Source organism: Homarus americanus, unplaced genomic scaffold (genome assembly GCF_018991925.1).
Source record: "Homarus americanus isolate GMGI-L3 unplaced genomic scaffold, GMGI_Hamer_2.0 scaffold52512, whole genome shotgun sequence".
Taxonomy (NCBI): domain Eukaryota; kingdom Metazoa; phylum Arthropoda; class Malacostraca; order Decapoda; family Nephropidae; genus Homarus; species Homarus americanus.
In genome coordinates this window covers 530972-550328 of record NW_024735442.1, presented here as the reverse complement: position 1 = coordinate 550328, position 19357 = coordinate 530972, and the positions used below count along the sequence as shown (strand labels likewise).

Below are 19357 nucleotides of genomic sequence, written 5' to 3'. Positions count from 1 at the left end.
ATTATAATGAACATATGTAGCACCACATACCCACCAAAGGCTACAGCAAGAGGGCCATAAGCCAGCTGCTCTATGTATGGGACTGACAAGGCTTTGTTTAATAGAAATTTTTAAATAGTTATTAGGGAAAATGATATTCTCCAGAACTTCAAGCTTCAGTTGTCATAACATCAACTTCAAGCACGGATGCACAAACATTAGCCTCCCCTGATGCATCATACGTGTTTGAGGGGGCGTCTGCGGGAAGTGGGAGTGGCCCTGGGCTGAGCAAAGACCTCACTGGGAGGAGTCCCTGTGAGAGACAAATCCTGAAAGAGAAGAGAAGCTATGTTAGTACATGCATGCCAAGTGGTAAGTATTAGCAATGCTAGTGCAAGGTAAATAGCATGGAGAAGTGCTTCATATGAGAGTAAGAAATTGTTAAATGGTATTTTAGAGCAATACAAAAGCATATTTAAAACAGTTTTAATGAAAAGTAGTCAATGGTTAGGAAGTAGAAGTGAATAGAATTTAGCCACAAAACAATTCCCATAGAACAGGGCATCAAAACAGCAACAGTTCCAGAGCAAGTTTGCTCTCAATGCACAGGAGACGAAAGTATGACCTTTACTTTGTATCGGCAAGCAAATACAGTACAGGAAATCTTCCCATTATGAAATATTCTTTAAAATTTTTGTTTTTCTGAATTTTCATATCAGTCTATACATCCTTAATACTAAATCAAATTTTCAAATGATGACCATATAAAATAAAAGATCTGTTCAAGGCATAGTTTGTGATATCTTGTACCCCCCTGTACTTTTAAAGAAATGAGGGACTGATGCCGAAATACCATTTCACAATTGATCCAGGTTTGGGCAACTCACACCAATGTCTATGGATTGAAAACCTTGGCCCCTGATCTTGATGGCTGGAACAAACTACAGTAACTGATTCTGTACAGTTGCCTCTCAAATTTAATTTATGTATTTTTGGAATAACATTGGCATAGTATTTATACCGTTTTTTAAATTTACATTGATATATTTTTGGATTTATGGGATTTGAATTGCACACCAAACAGTCTGGGGGCTGGCAGCATAGCTGAGCCAGCGTTGCCAGTGAGGTACGACACTCACAGGGTGAGGGAGGAAAAGTGCGCGCCACGCAGTAGCATCCAGTAACCATTGTCGAGGGAGTGATTATTTTTCTCGTGATTATCCACGTGGTGTTTCATAACCTTTGGCCCTTATTATGACTGGCAAATGCCCCTCTACATCCAAAGGTACCACCCAGTCCAAGAAGCAGCAAAAAGTCATTACTATTGGTGGTGTGAAATAAAACATAATAAGCTGCATTTAGAGCTGATGTTGGTCAGGTGCTTAGCCTTAGTGAGAGTACCATTCGGACAGAACAAAACAATGCCCTTAATATTGAGGAAAGTGTTAAGTCTGGAACCTCAGTGAGTGACACAAATGAATGAACTTTGACCACGGAGAAGATGCTGAGTATGCTAATCATGGATCAAATCCATGCTCTTGATTCAAGCCAAAGCTCATTTAATTTATGCCAATTTAGCTGTATTCTTTAATTTTTAATGTCTTTATTATTGTGAGTAACAAATACTGTACATGCAATAAAATGAAAAATAAAATACAGTGAAGGAAACATGGATCTACAGTATACGGTACAGATGTACAAATGAATTTTGAGGCTGCTCCTCCTAACCTCACCATTTCCTTTATTTCTTATGGGAAAGTTTTGTTAGATTTATACATTTTTGAGCTACGCAGCCATTTTCAAGAACGTAAATACAGTACTGTGTAAATCAAGAGGCAGATTATACAAACTTTTCAATGACAATAATATCCCTAAAAAAGTCTAGGGGTGCATCAATGGCTACTTCCAGTAATAAGGTAAAGATACTTGCCATAGCACCAGCTGTGCATTCTGTGGCCTTTACTTGGCTCAGTAGAAGAAGGTTATTTCAATATAAGGTCAATCCTCAGTTCATGTTCATTTCGGTGTTACCAAAGTGTACATTCCAAGTGAGCTATGAAATGGTGTTTTGGGGTCAATCCTTCACTTATGAGCTTATGCATCGCTCAAGAAACTTATGAATTCTGAAGCCAGTTAGATACACAAAGGAGGAAGGCAAAAACAAGACCAATCAGGTGCTGCTCCTGCTGCGCAACTGTCCCCCTTGGCCAATGTTCGGCCCATTCCCCAAGTCCCTCTCCCCGACCCATCCTCACCACCGGGATATCAACATAATCAATAGTGACAATTTCGTTTCGGAAAGAAGTGGGATCAGTGTTGAACAATGATGAACAGTGTTTAAGCCAGTGAATTTAGCACTAGACAGTACCAGTGACCCACCAGTGAGATGAGCACCCCTGGGAACCATCCTCTAGCCAGACGGTGTTAATTTCTCCACCCTGGGAACAACAGGGGGTCGGCTTTACACCTGACATAACACAACACCACCTAGAAGAGAGCGAGGTACTGTGACACCACATGTGGCAGCAGGGTCTACCATACTGTAGACAACACATTATGCTTCCAATATCCTCCCAGGCAGTAGTACCTCCCTGTTTGATGGCTGCCTACTGCCTGGTGCTATACTCACTTTGTTTTAACACTTAATCAAAGATATAACCCTTAACACTTAATCAAAGATATAACCCTTAACACTTAATCAATGATATAACCCTTAACACTTAATCAATGATATAACCCTTAACACTTAATCAATGATATAACCCTTAACACTTAATCAATGATATAACCCTGTTAATGTTAGTCCATGTGTATCTGTAATGCTCTCTCAACTCTGTAGAACTTGCAGTAATTATTTTGGCCTTTGGTCATCTCCACTTCCATGGTTTTGAAGACGTCGTATCATTCCAGACTTACCGTGGATACAGATCTTATGTATAATCCGATCTCATAAACTGTATACAGGTATCCCTTGATGTACAAATAGTTTATCCCCCCCCCCAGGTGAATATTCATATCTTGAATAACAACAAATGAGAAAAATGGGGTTCCATTTCCCAATGATAAAAATACCCCAATATCATACCTCCAAAACATGAAATTGGTTCACAAACAAGAACTCTCCATTACTCGGAGAAAATTTTTGAGCATTCCAAGAAATTCTGGGAAAACTCTCTTCATTCCAGGCATTTCAACAAATTTCCAAGAGATTGCATCGTGCACTGACACACGCCAAGCATGTGTGTGGGTCGACTTAGAGTGCTCATGAGTTATGATTGGCTACTTCTGTCATGTGCCTTCTTGGGATGCCAATGATTGGCTCCTAGTTCATTGTCTTCTGCCATTGTATAATCTTATTTACTCGCTCACTGCTGTTTTCGCATGCGATCTGTGTTGTGCAGTACTGTATATTAATGTACCAGCATATAATCAGCCAAAAATACCTTTGAAGCAGTGTTAAGGTATAAAAAATTATTGCAATTATGAATGTAGTGTAGTGTACTTTCAGTAACTGAGAAAGTAGTACTGTATATAGCAGAGTGTACAATGTATGCTAATGTATACAGTGCATATACAACCCCTCCTTCATGGAGGGAGAGGAGAGTGACAGTAACACCTGCTATAGTAGAGGGTACACCCGGTACAGGACAAAGCAGGCTACCCTGTATCATCAAATCACCATTTGACCTGCTTCACAAGCTCGAGACAACAGCATCTGTTTAATTAGTACTGTATAGGTATCTCCCTATTTATGGTGGGGTTGCGTTCCTGAAAATACCATCACAAGTCTAAATATCGTAAATTGGGATCATTATAACATGGGGTTCAATGAGATACGTTCCCAGCCAGTCCAACTCCCACAAAGGAGTCTTCAAAACCATGAAAGTGGAGATGACCAAAGGCCAAAATAATTACTGCAAGTTCTACAGAGTTAAGAGAGCATTACAGATACACATGGACTAACATTAATAGGGTTATATCATTGATTAAGTGTTAAGGGTTATATCTTTGATTAAGGGTTATATCATTGATTAAGTGTTAAAGGTTATATCTTTGATTAAGTGTTAAGGGTTATATCATTGATTAAGTGTTAAAACAAAGTATGTATAGCATGGTAAAACCATTGAGCCCATCATAATCATTATTTAGCTACTTTCATGTTATTTTTCATATTAATATACTGTACTGTACATGCACAATTGAATACAGTACTGTACTGTGCTTCTGCCAAATTAACTTATTTAGCAATATGGTTCAGTCATCAAGAACAAGTAAAGCACATATACTGTATACTCATACTCAACATCATTATCATCAACTTCCCACACTGCTGCTTATAACATTTGTATTCAATATTGTTCAGATCTTGTTAAAACAAACACATCACAAGGAAAAGTTAAATTTATAAAAAGGGATACATGGCAGTAAAGATGACAGTATATATTAGGAAAGACTCACTATCTGGACCTCATTTTAAGCTGCATGCAATTCTTCATGCTTAACACTCAAACTGAAGATGAAGGAGTGATTCTGAAATCCTAGTTTCTAGGTGGCTCTCTCTATTGTGCAATCTAATTTGGGGGTCTTGGCTCTCACACTGCACCCCATTGACAGTTGGAGGATGATCATATAATTGCCCATTTCTCCTAGAAAAAACCCACACACACCACTGCTACAGGCCATCATCTTGATTACAAGTTCAATCTGCCATTTCTGTTTAATTTTCAGGTAACTAACCATGAATTCAAGGGAGGAGGGAGGGTATCCAAGCTATTGAGTTTTGAGCTCTACTAGAAAACAAGATTTCAGGATCAAGCTTTCATTTCCTATTTGGTGCTCCGTCAGGCAGCTTTCATCCACTGAAAACCAGCAAGAACAGTGGGAGGAGTAGGCACTAAAAATGCTCCAAGGACGAGAGACATGCATCTTAGGACAGTTAACTCAACTAAAAATATGGGGAACGAGGGAAGAAAGGGAGAAAGAATGCAGCTCCTACAATTTTCTCTTACTGTACTGTTCTTCAGTGTTATCCTGGGACTTCCACTATTGGGTTTATATTCCCCAACACCATGGATATAACACTGTCCCTTGGATATGGGTCAAGTGGAGTTCTCTTCAGGATTCCATGAACCAGTATTGTATTGGTCAGTATAGAGATATGGTGCACTTGGGAAAGGCTATCTAAACTAATCTCCACCATCAGTCTCAACCACTCTCGGTTGCATGGGACGCAGGAGTCATCAGACAGCTACCATAATATACTGTAGTTCCAAAACTAAGCCCACCAGGTGAATCCTTAAAAAATCTAAAACTGAGAGACAAGTTAAAAAAACAAATCTAGGGAAGCAACATAAACCTTACAGAATCCAAACATGAAGTTTACAATGCAGGATGAGGGTAGAAAGCTGTCTCTCCACCAACCTCCAGACATAAAAACTAGGATTTTACCATTACTTGCCAATATAAAAATATTCACCAAGGAGTAACTTCGAATAACACATCTAAGGAAGGGACTCATATCCACATGGATGGTAACACCTTACCCTTGGCAAAGTATCCACTTCAATGTTTAGTGTTTCAGCAAAATGATTCTCAGTGATGAAATGTAACAGCTTATAAATATATGCCTCAAGAAATACCCCAAAAGGGAAGAAGATGTGTCTGTAATGGGTAGTTACCTATGCCTGTGGGGCTCACTTTCCCTTTCAAAGTCTTTTAAATATAAAATCTCTAAGGTGCTCTTGGGCATCAATTGACTGTTCCTACTCTTTGGAACTTTAGAGGGTTGTTAACTTTGAAGCTGAAGATGAAATTTTAATTTTAATATTCTTTCTTTCAGTTTAAAAGTAACTCTGAAGATTTAATTTCCAAAATTGCACATTACATAATCCATTATCAACCTCTTACGATCATTTTCCACTTTCCACGCTTGCATGGGTTAGCCAGCTCATAGCTGACATTACCTGATGATAGCTCTCAGGTTGTGCAGCCTCTCTTACTACAAAATCATTACTCAGAAATTATCAAACCATTAAGCAAAGAATCACACATTAACAGGTAATAATGCTTGCCTCCTGCCCTACAGGATGCTGCCTTAATTTACAAAGTTGGGGGAAGTGAAGAGTCAAGTGCAGTGCCAGCCAGGATACCTCCCTGGTATTCAACCTGTTTCCACTGTGTCTCCTAATCGCAGTCATACACTTGGGACCCACCTTTAGTTTTACACTCTACATTCATTGATCAGCAAAAAAAAAACTTAAATGGCATCCTGTTCCCCAGTTACACTTATCCTTGTTTTCACAAACTCTGTAGAGTACTGTATTTGTGAATTCACTTAGTCACAAATTGTTAGTGACCCTTTATTCAAGTTTCGCGATCGAAATTAGCTATCCGCGAGGCACTAAGAATTTTTTAGGTGTAATTCCTGTGAACAGCACTTCCACCAGAAAGAGTTGTTCAATTTCATTAATTTTTCCACAGATGTTCTTATCATTATAGTAAGTATTTTAAAAGAGGCAACGAATGAGGAAGGGAGGACAACTCACCATCTCCTGCGATCCCTTTATAACAACAGTATGCAGTTCACCATAATTTCCAAATTATTTAGGTTCATTTGGCACCGGGTTAATAAAACATTGTCGAATAAATACCACACTCAATCCCAGCTGTCCCTTGTCCCTTGTTTACAGAGTGATAACACTGACCCACTCTCACCAGTTGTCTAAGTGCAAATGTAGCCAAATGAAGCCATCATGTGACAAAGATCAGCTGGGCAGTCACCAGCTGACTCTGAGACGTGTGTGTGTGTGTGTCAGTATGCTGTGATGTCACATCTGGGGGAGGAGCCGGGTGTGTGGAAACTGCCGACTGGTGAGTCGAGACGCAGTTACAGCTCAAGTGCTCACTGCCTTCACACACAAGTTCACTTCCTACACATACACACCCAAGCACTTCAGTTTTTTTATTTTATAGTTTTATATTACATTTTCTTATTTCTAAGCCATATTAAAGTAAAGTAATTTTTACTCTCTTGCTCTGTATTAGAGAAAATGGTTTACTAGGGTAGACTATAATATCCCGAGTGATTTATGTCCCATGGGAAGTACTTGTTTACGTGTTTATTTACATACAGTACTTAAACTTGAATTATACATTGAGAAAACAATTATTTGTTAAAATTTATTTGTTTTATTACATAAAAAACCTACTCTGTATAAATATCAACACCATCTCTGAAACATTTATCATTTCTAACCTAAAATATTATGACAAATATAGTAATCTTGGTAGCCATGGTACCATACCCCATTTTTTCCACAAGGTACTAAAATCCAGTATTCACGAATTCATGATGTGCGATGATTTCCAAGTATGTAACCCTTGTGAATCCAGGGGGATATGTGTATATCTATCTCAATATACGTGTTATATCTGTCAAATTATTTTCTGAAAGACTCATAAAGAGCTAAGTCAAAGGTTAAAAGTTACCTTTGTTTTGATAAATCTCCTATATTAAAAGCAAATATTTCTACGGTATGTGTAATTGAACTGTGCAACTAATATGTTGAGGTTCTACCAAGATAGTGTATTGTATTTTGCTCAAACAAATACTTGTATCTTTTGCAAATGCAGAAAATTAATTATAAAACAGTAATATGAGAAAATATCATCCCAAGCCAATATATCTTACATTATTACTACTACTATCTGGTGTTTTGTTTCTCAAAAGCACCAGTTCTTCTAAAGAATTCACTAGTGCTCAAAACTCTACAAAGTTAAAGACTTGAAAATAAAAAGAAATACTGTACTACAATAGAAAATCACAAAAAGTGACAGTTCAACTTCTATCATTCAAATATTGCACAAAGACAAAGTATATTTCAATCTGAAATATATCAGCTGAAGCAGACTACATCCCGTTCAGGCATATAGTTCTGAGACTGTCAACCATGGGAACACAATCCCAAAACAATACAGTAAAACTCACGATGACAAAGCACATGTACTGTATTTCAACTTGAAATTACACTTCTAGCAAGTAATGAAGGAGGCTCTGAATCTAAAATAAATTGGTGGAAGTACTTTCACTTCATCTACAGACCGAGACTTCAAAAATGATGGAGATAATATGTTCCTTAACAAGCATAACAATGCAGCACATTGACCGCAAGTGTTTTATACAATGCAATACTAATAATTTGGAGGGGAAAGGGGGAGGGGGCAACACTTGTGTCCCCTTAAGAGACACCAAAATACTATTCAATATGTTATTCCTAATACAGTACTGTACTCACAGCCAGATTGTTAACACTTGTTGCTCCTCTCATAGATGACTGATGTGGTAGTGTATTAAAGGGACTCATCACAGTGGAGACGGCTCTTTTTAATTTACTTGGAGACTTGTTGAAGCTGAAGGCTCTGCTCACTTTCCTTCCTGTCCGAGTTGCAAACCTGAAATGTAGCATGTGATATGTATGTACCATTATCAACAGTGTGCCAATCAAATGAAATTGAAGTCACTATTAAATTTGGTGCTCCAAAATGGTTCAAATTAACTAACAGTATTATGGATTATATTATGAAAGAGTAGAAGATTATTAAGTCCTTTAAGTATTTTGTGAAAGGCTAAGGCATTTGAAAATATATAGGAGCGCCAAGGAATCATGAAAAAAAAGATATATATATAATTTTAAATTCATGTTTGGTAACAATAGTTGATGCAGGAAAAATAAAATATATAAATCTTTATCACATATGTTTGAGCATAACATGTACATACACTAAAAAAAAAATCCATGTATAATCTTTTGGGGAAAAAGAATAATCTCCTCAAATCTATGAAACTTACCTTAGAGCTTTACTTAATGCAGTGGTAAGGCTAACATCACTAGTCTCTATGTCTAGGTGGTGTGGGTCCATAGAAACGAGGAAATTTTCCTGAAAGTTGGAAAACAGGAAATATATTGAAAGTGCATCCTGGACTACTGGCACATGCACTAATTGCAAACCTCAAGTTTCTACATTTTATGGGGGCAAGGCATAAGGAATGGGAGAGGTTGGCACGTGGAACTTTCCGTTCCTTTGTCTCAGTACTTCAAACTTCACAGTACAGTGGGGTCTCATTTTACGTAGGTCTTGCATGTGCGGTTATTGCTTACGCAATTGGTTAAAATGTGAACATGTTGTAGCTTACACGGTAAGTCCTTGGGTTACGTGGCTAGTGGTACAGCGTTAATTTAGTGATCTCTTGCTTATTCAGCTCCAAATTAGCGATTTTAGTCATTTTAGTTATTGGACATTATAAGTACGTACCATAAGTAATACAGGTATACAGTAATACCCCAGATATGTTCCTGAATAATAGAGCACTACCCAAACAACGCTCTAATGAGCCACCCTAGGCAAATGCGTTTTTTGATGAATATCACTATTTTCACCCTTCCTCTACATGTTGGCGTTGGATGTAACTCCCTAGTTAGACTAGAAATATGGTTGAAAGTCCTTCAAATATAGGGTGTCATTTCGCTGTGTGCTAAGTAAGTAAAAGGTGGTCACATCCCGTTCAGAGTGAGAGGAGCGATTTTTAGAGAGGGCAGAGAAAGACTTTGAACAGTAAGCGATTGATTATGACGAGGCCATTAAAGTTATACGCACTCTTTAGGATTTACGTAACTTCAAGTTGCTACGATCATCGGGGATAATAAAACGAAGGAACTAAACAAAGTAAGATTGTAATACTATTGTCATAATATTGTTTTTACCAAAGATTATACAAACTTTCTCTGCCTTTGTATTCGTATGTTAAATACGTTGGGGGGTGGGGTGTAAGACGAGTGTTTTTGGTGATCATTAACTTGTTTTACAGTATTAGTCCACAATAATAAGAAAATTTTGCAGAAAAATGCAATTATTGTTGGTTTGAAGATCAAACAACCATACATGACGGGTAGTTATTCTCATTCAACTTGCGATAAAATAATAACTATTCACAGGACTAACTTCCAGGTTTCACTGTTCGCTAGGAGAGGATTGAGCTGCAAAAACCCTAGCTTAAAAAACAACAGTTATGGTTGTTTGAACTTCAAAAACTTTAAACACGCTTTTCTCCGCCTTTTAAATTTGGCGCTTCACACCCTTGTAATGCGGAGCGCCTCATATACTGTATGGAGATGCATTTCCGATGGCGTTATTTTTTACTTACGAGATTATATACTGTACAGTATTGTATGTAAAGGGTACAGGTGCAATACAGTATTAATAAACACAGATTATTACAGTAATATATCTTTACTAATTAATTAATAACAAATAAACAATATTTTATCATGAATGACAGTCATTTGATGAATGAATGTGAGACAGTGTGTAGGTCGGTGGGTGGGAGGGAGGGAGGCGGGATACAGTGGATGTCATACGGTTCTACTCTGGCCTAAGCTAATACATCTCTGCATCTCTGAAATTATGATTAAGGTGGTGATGGTGGTGAGGGAGACTGGTAAGGAGGTGATGCATCTATCTGTTTCTTTGGTAACACTGTACAGTCTGCAGCACTGCCAGTTACTAGTGAAAAGCTAATATCTACCCACAAAACTGAGTGTAAGTATTGTACAACATAAATGAGCAACGTTGTATCCATTCATCATTACGTGACATAACTGAAACTGATCCATCTCTGTATCACTGAAATTATGATTTAGGTGGTGATAATAGAGGTAGTGGTGATGACGGGGCGGTGGTGAGAGAGACTGTTGTAAGTGGTGATGTATCTCTCAGTTTCTTTGGTAACACTGCACCTGCATCACTGCCAGATGCTACTGAACAGCTAATATCTACCTACAAAATTGAGTGTAAGTATAAATGAACAATGTTGTATTCCTTCAACATTTCATTACATAACATTTTAAAATATATAGTGAGAAAACAGAAAGGTGTGGGTGATAAAAGATGAGGAGTGGAAAGGAGTACACTTCAGTTAATCACATAAAATTTTATGTTATAATATAAAATAAGATGTACAGTACAGTGGCCCCTCGATTAACGAACACAATTGGTTCCACAGAGTCGTTCGTTAACCGAATCTATTATTTCAATGGGAAATTGGGTAATTGGTTCCAACTCACAGAAAAAGTACATACAAAGTACTGTATACCAGAAATAGAAATAACAAAACATTAAATATAAACTAAATACAGCACTGTACTGTACAGTATACTGTACAATAATAAATAAAAAACAATAAAATACTATATTTTAATTTACTTTTAGGTGTGTATGTCGTATTACCGGCAGCTTTGTTTACATATCAAACAGCTGATTGTAGAGGCAGTCGATGATGACATGCCATATTCTTTACAGAGTGCATTGGCTCTAATGCCTTCCTCATATTTTATAATAATTTCTGCACTGTATATTATCAATATGTGAACTAAATTTCAGAATGACCAAGTGAGTTTTTGGCAGGTAAGGTGTCATTAGGGTTGATAAAGCATCTGGCTGAAACTAACTTAAATGTTTTCAGTCCTTGACGCATGCATACTATCCTCATTTTATTTACTCCGGAATATCTTAAACAAAATTTATATGAAAATCTTTTGGGCACGACAAATTAAAATTCTCTTCACAATACTTACCACATCATTTCTACAGGCAATATTTGCAACAGTTCGACATAATGTCTTGAGGAAAGTTGATTTGGTAGTATCATCTGGTAAGAGGGTAAACGTGAAGAGGCGTTCCTTTAACTCCTGGTTACTCCGGACGATCAGAGCAAAAACATTATGACAATCTGCAAAGGAAATTATTACAGTCATAAATTTACAAAGAATCACAAATGAACCTGGGATGATTGATTGAGATTTATTTTGTTTGATGAAAATGTCATCAGATAAAGAACAAAAGAACTTTGTGTGGACTTGGCAAGTCACCAAGTTAGACTGTCCCTGTAGCTACTTCAACTTCCTTCCATCTGCTGAAGACAGCCAGACATAATTACATACCTTAAGTCACGCCCCCTAACTAGGTCGTAGTCTCAGTACATTTCACTTCCAATGGTGGATTACTTAGTGACGGATTGATGTGTGGAAGGAACTTAAACGGCAGTTGGCGATTAGCATAGACCTCCCATGTGTCAATGTTATTGTTTATCATAGCAGTTATAGCGCTACTTGTAGTAGACTTGTGTATGTATGACTTCAGTTGCGTTCAGATTGTTGAACTAAATTAGAATTTTTACTGAAGAGGACCTAAAAGGGACAAAGCTGGGGTACCTGGAAGACTCAGATAGTTGGAATTTGGATAAAAGGAATTACACTATAGATCAAATAAAGTCTACGACATTGGACACATATAAAGGTGGAGACATTCTGCCTACAGTAGCCTGACATGAATGGGGGGGAGGTTGTTGGGTGTTACTGGGTAAGTACCACAGGAACCAAATTTTACCAGGGTGCTGAATAATAATTCTGGTGCCCTAGCTTCTCTGTGGTGCAATGTATAGCACCTTATACCCAAAATACAGCACCGTCCCTTCCCACATCCATGTACTGGGTGGAGTGAGAGGGGGAGAACGGTGTGGCACACTGAGAGAACTGACTAACCATGGAGTGCGTGCGAGAGATGCACATCTTCCTACAGTTGGTCAAAAAATTTCACGAATAAGTGAATTCACAAATATGGAGGGATAACTGTGTCTACCTAAAATTACAAGTTAAAAAATAACAAGAACAGAACATAGACCTAACAGGCGGGGAATAGTTGGATATATTCTCGCTCGGCCCGACAATTACTTGGCTCTCATTTTAAACAGGACTTATGAGAGTATCTGTAAAGTCGGAATTCCGTAACCCAGGGAGTGGCTGTATTAAGAAAAGTGCGTGAAAAATGTAGTTGTCAGAGAAGACTGAAAGAGAAATGGAATATAAAAAGATATTAAACGAGATACATGATGCCTATTTAATGCTTCCCTCACCTTATCTTTATACCTCCTCTCTCTCTCTCTCTCTCTGTCAAACTCCCTTTTTTTAATAATCATTTTCATATTACATTATTTCAATGTATCTGCATCTCCTGAGCACATTTCCTTCTAATATTCATGATTCTTAAGCTTTGCTTCTTATTCAACCAATGTATTGCTCTCAAACATAAAATTTCTGTAACTTCCAATTTGCTTACTCTGTGTACATCAGGGGTTTCATGTTTACCCATCTTTCCTAGTTACCAAGATCTCTCACCTATAAGATAACTTTATCTCAACAATTCCCTATGACAACTCCATCATTTGCCTCTATTAACAAAGTTCTCCCTCTCCAACTACCAACTCTCGAGATGGGTGAGCACCATGCTCCCTCTTCACTGCACTCCACTTGAACTTGACAAGAATAAACAACCAATGACTGCACTATCTACAATACAAGTACAGTATAACCACCCGGAACTCTCAAGCAACTGGCATTTTGTGGGTGGGGTCAGTTTCCAGTTAGTAATGTCTAATCACATATAAAAAATAAATAAAATAAGTTTGAATTTGGCGCCGTTTCGCCCTGGTTCCATTTGTGGCTACTAGAGGCTGTGCATCCTCCATGTTAGCCAAACAACATACTGAGCACCATCATTAACGTACCTTTAATGAAGAAAAACCAGTTTTCAGTGTAATCGTAAGGAACTTTAGTGATTAAGGAACTTTACAAGCCTGAAAGAGTAGTGAACTATGTGATTACTGTCCCCGTATTTACTCAAGGTCAACAAGTAACATTATATGCTCCCGTACAACAGGATTACACACACCACTGCGTGGTATGTGACGAAGATGTACAGCCCTTTTATAATATATTGACGATATCCTTTTATTCCTCTAGGACATCATTGAACAGGTAAAGGGTGAGCGTGTCACCTCGCCCACTACAGCAGTCACTTAGTTCTGTCACATTCACTTTGCTCATATACATGAGTAACTCTCAAGCATCCGGAAAAAACGGTTATCGGCACACTCAACTCACCAAGCATTCCGGATATTTGAGGTCTTACTGTATTCTGATTAACAAATATACAGTAATAAACCTTTATATACAAACCTTCAGTTTCCCGAATATCAACAATTCTCTTGATGTGTGCTAAGTTCATCATTTCAAGATGTTTATACGTTTTGATGGTTTTAAGAGCGTGCAGGTTGGCTCTACTGGGACTCTTGATACTGTTGTATTTACTCTTCTTTTTACATATCTGGAAATACCACAAAAAAGTTACACTAGTATATAACCACAAGTACAGTATTACATAACTGTATCCAATCATCCATCTCTTAACAAGAAAAAATAACTGGCTAAGTATAATCTTTACATATTACTTTATCACATCTACAAAATAGTGAATAAAGGAAGAAAAAAAAAGAGGGTCGTCTGATTCTGAAAAAAAATGAAATATATATATATATATATATATATATATATACACACACACACAAGTAAATCACTGTAGGTGCACGTGATCCAGGTATATGCTGATAACCACAAGGAATTACTCCAAGTGAACTAAAATTTTATGGGTGAAATGGCAGCATGGGGTGACTTCTCTTCCACCCCAATGCCATCTCTTTTCCCTTCTCCTCCACCCCCATTCTAATTCCCATCATCATCATCAACCAGGAGCCTTCTACATGCACACCTCAAAGTAAGTGTACATACTTTACTGCATTTATTTTTAGTTTGTATGTAATTTTCAGTGAGCTGGAACCAATTACCCAAAAACCCATTGAAACAATGGTTTCGGTTAACGAGCAACCTTCTGGAACGAATTGTGCTCATTAACCGAGGGACCACTGTATTCTTAAAAAGATAAATGACGCGGTATCCTTAAATGCGCACGTACAGTATATGTTGGCGTTCCCAACCCATCTCTTTTTTTTTCTTTGCCATTAGTGGTTAGCTACTTCTATTGTTCCATTGATTAACATTAAATAACGTTACTTAAAACATATACAGTCTCTCCTCGATTTATAACGGGGTTCCGTCCCGACGACCAGGTCGTAAGTCGAAGTGGTCGTACGTCGAAAAGGCGAAAATATTACATAGAAATTCTAAAATGGGTGTCTCTTTTTCTTCTCAGCACCACAATTTAACAGCTAAACAGAAGTTGGATAGGTGTGTACAGTACAGTATTATCGGTGTACAGCTAAGACAAGCTAAATTTAGGTAACTAATTGAAGCTATACATAATATCATTCTCACTTAACCTAAAAGCTACCCTTACTTACCTCTAGGACATCATTGAACAGGAAAAGGGTGAGCGTGTCCCCTCGCCCACTACAGCAGTCACTTAGTTCGGTCACATCCACTTTGCTCATATACATGCGATGAGATGCTACCAGGTTTGGCTGCAAGAATTCTCAGTATAAATATAGCGATTCAATTTGTATCCTAAAAGAGAAAGACATAGTCAAAATAATCTTTAGAACTTTAAATCAGTCACAAATCTTTTATCTATGTCAACTCACTCCTCCAGGGATCTCTCATCTGAGGATGTAGATATTAAATCTAAGTTATTAAAATCTAATAAAAATAAAAATATACTTACCTAAGCCAGCCCCGTACGCTTAAAATAGTGGTACCCAAGAATAAGTGATCACCTAAACTTTAAAAAGGCATTTAGCTATTATTTTAGGGGCTGCTATGAGTCGTAGAGTCTTGGAGGAACTGAGAAGCTAGAATATCCTTGGTGGTGCCGGCTGTCTGCTAGATTTTGGAGAGTTGCGTCTGCCTTCCATGAAGTGTGAAATGATAATGGATTTCTACCGCCTTGTACAATTGCGTGACCCAATCACGCAGTGATACATAAGCAAGAACTAAATATTCATTATTATTTTTCTTTACAACACCATTTCTTAATAGAAATACATATTTACATTTTTAGTGAACTACCGCCACCGATATCGTGTAAATTAAGCGATATTAACGTGATCAATAGAGAGCGGAATACCGCACTACTTCCCGTGAAGTAATCCGTCTTGTGGGTGCCAAATAGTGTTTTTACCACTAATTTTTGTACACTCCACGTAATCATTTCCCTGACCTAACTAGCTAATTAAATCATTAATTAGCAAATTATTTACATATACCACATTGGATTGTTATTCCAAGTCCGATAACTCACAAGATTACTACTATGGTGCTTCAAGGACCTGGAGGATAAAGGTGGGAATTGATTCCCACAGAGGGGTTGACTATTAAATCTCCTGAAAAAGAAAATACAATTTGTAGCAAAGAACTGTGATACACAACAAACAATTTACAACACTCTTATAACATTGAGTTGGAAAGCAAGGAAGGGCAGAGGGGGTAGGGAAGGCTGGGGGTGAATACAAAAGGGGAGGGCGGGGCTACAAATTCTATTAACAGTTCGCCACAAGATACGTACACAAAATATTTTTTATTATTTTTAAATAATTTTTTTCCAAGATTTGTGTCGTTACTCGGGTGGTTTGGTAGTTGGGATTCTTACTGTATGTGTTGTGAAGATGGTAGGTAAGGTTACCGAGGATGGAATGACTAAGCTGAAGTTCCCACTCTCAGAGGCTCCCATTAAAACCAGAAGTGTATATTGAAAAATATGTGGCGACAGTTGCCAGGTGGGAATGTATCCACCACTCCTAATTACACTCATTCTTATGGGGAAAACTGCCCTGATATTTGCAATGACTTTTAGGAATGCATCCTTTACAATAATTGGGGTATTCCTTTACTGTACTACAAGGAAAACAATACATAGGCATAACTGGACTGATGAGCTCAACACTAGAGTTCCATACCCAGCAGCAAGGGCTCTTGATTATTAAACAGAGAGTCAGTGTCTGGAGGTGTTTAAGTGTGTGGGTCGGTGGGCTCAACATGGTGAGATATATAAGTAAGTGTGCCCTTTGGTAAACTCCCTTTACGTGATGTTATATTGTGAAGCTAGCTAGGACGATAGGCAATTGTTTTGAATGTGTAAGTGTCCATTCTGAATAACGTTGTTAATAAGCGAAGAACCATGTATGGAGTAGAGTAATTCCTCATAAGTGTCTTTGTGGTATACAGTGACCTCATGAGTAGCAACATAACTATCACATGTTTTCCCTGTGTTTAAGTTGTTACATGTTAGCCCTATTCCCCAGTTATTCCACCCCTCTCCTTATTCTCCCTTCCTATTGGCTCCCAGGCCAACCCTCTAGTGGTGTGGGGGAGGGACCACAGGCAAACCCCCACCTCCCTCTATCACTAGCCTACCTCCTCCTCCTCCCTCGCTCCATTCCTTCACCTACCAAAAGAATGAGTAAGAATATGAAAAGAGAATTAGAGAATGAAGAAAAAGTAAAAGTAAATAAATAGAAATAAGAAATAAAATAAAGGAAATAAATCTTCATTCATTACACTGCACTGAAAGTATATCTGTGTAAAGAGAGAATATTGAATGAATCATCTATCAAGAAAATGCTCTTCTCTACTTAACTTTCTATCTACAACAAGCATATTAGTATCCTTGTGTCACACCCATTTAATCCTTCTGTCAGTCAACCTCATCATCACCATCAATTCTATAAAGGTGTTAAGACTTACCGGACACATTTCTATGTCATTGTGTATTTCAAATAATTTTAATTTTGCTTCTGTCTTCCTCTTATCATCATTGATGAAGGTCATCACAGATTTAATCTTGTCCAGGGCTTGCTCCAATGCTGTATGGTCTGGAGAGGTTCTATCAGTGTGCTTCAATATGTCTGATGAAAAAAATTAATACAAAATTAGGTAGAAATTATACTTAAAATATTTTGTGATTTATTTGAATCATTTTTTATTCTTGTATAATGTTTTTCTGGTTGTAAAAAATGCAGGAAACTACTGTAGATACTTTTATGTAAAGATTCTCCAATCTACCACCAAGTCTAGAGATCTTTAAACAGGTATTACCTCTTACTGTACAAAAGATTAAACTAAATTGAAGAGAATCCATAGACATAAACACTTCCTTAAGGTGCAGCTCACTGGAAGCCTTGCAACTCTCCATAACACATTTATAAGCACTAATATACGGTCCCTGTGAATCTAGAAAATGACCATTAGGTTGAAAAGAATCTTCCTAATATTTGTTATTCAGAGATAAATTCTAAAGAACCTTCTTCAGGACATGATGGCATGATATTTCCCATTCTTTAATCACCCGGGAATCACAGGAGTCATAGTTCTACTTAAAATTTATAATACAGATGGAGAAATATCAACTTAGAACCAAAAATTTACCAACTAAATAAAATTTATTTTGAAACTTTGAGCAAGGAATATTCACAATTGGGAGCTTGATTGGCAGCCATTCACTACAATTTGTGTTATACTCGTGTTTACTTACAGATTTAACCATTGTATTTTGTAATTACCTATATAATACTATTTGTAGATAATGTGCAGGAATTTAAAATACTAATGCAACACCCCACCGTTTTATCTCAAATAGTAAGCTTGCTATGACTTATTACACACAATTATCTCTCATGTGGTGCAGTCATGTGTTGGTGAGGTGAGTATCCAGCCAGACCCTAAACCCAAGAGTGTTAAGCAGTAAAATCTGAGTAATATTTCAGCTGTATCATAGGATGGATATGACCAATTAACATAAGACAGGAGAAACACTGTTACAACAAGCAACTTATAAAATAGAATGAATTTGAAGTTGTAAACCTTTGCATCAACATTATTATGACTGCAGCACACTTATAAGAATTTGCATTACTTTCACTACTCTTATATATAACAAATTATTAATACTTACCATTTATAAGGAGACTCATGGAAGGTAATCTTTGTACTGGTCGAATTAAAAGCTCTTGTAAACTCTGTCGACCACACTCAGGCTTGTTTTGGGCAATTTTCAGAAATGCGTGAAACCTTGGTCGTTCCAATGAAATTTTATGCAACATCTCTTTCATGTTTTCAAAAAAGTTGATGAAAGGTGGGTAAGCTTTCTCTAAGTCACAGGACTGTAAAAAGAAATAGAAAACACATTTAATGTTATATATTTCTTTCACCATTTAATTCCCAACTTCATTATTAGCAACCCCATATATATGAAGGTCATTTAAAAATCTATTTCATATGAATTTAGAATCTATATCATGTTCGCAGTCATATTTTCTGCCTCTGCTGACGTCCTTGTAATATTTCAATGTGATTCTGGTCGTTTAAAATGTAAGTTTTTGTATAATGTAGTATTACTGATATGTAATTTGTCTTAGTATGCCTTATTGTGGGAAAAAAATAAGTATATATTAAATGCATCCTCCGGAAGCGTGAATTTGCTACCCGAGTTTAACAGTTAATTCATTTATAATACTTCTGATAAACTTCCTACATACTTA

At 37.3% G+C, this 19357-nt stretch overlaps 1 protein-coding gene across 5 annotated transcripts in view; it reads right to left on the bottom strand.

Moving 5' to 3' along the window:
• LOC121870954 (protein ECT2-like) overlaps nt 1–19357 on the bottom strand; it is a 43481-nt gene that overhangs the window by 3089 nt on the left and 21035 nt on the right. For 3 of the 5 annotated variants that reach the window (XM_042372929.1, XM_042372932.1, XM_042372930.1), the window contains 8 exons: nt 18772–18979; nt 17565–17725; nt 15227–15346; nt 14049–14196; nt 11610–11764; nt 8828–8916; nt 8274–8430; nt 222–308 (listed from right to left, as the gene is read on the bottom strand). In XM_042372929.1, the coding sequence (XP_042228863.1) occupies nt 222–308; nt 8274–8430; nt 8828–8916; nt 11610–11764; nt 14049–14196; nt 15227–15346; nt 17565–17725; nt 18772–18979 (1125 nt within the window). Of the gene's footprint in view, nt 1–196; nt 309–8273; nt 8431–8827; nt 8917–11609; nt 11765–14048; nt 14197–15226; nt 15347–17564; nt 17726–18771; nt 18980–19357 lie in introns of all 5 variants that reach the window. The other 2 variants (XM_042372931.1, XM_042372933.1) reach the window with 2 other exon arrangements.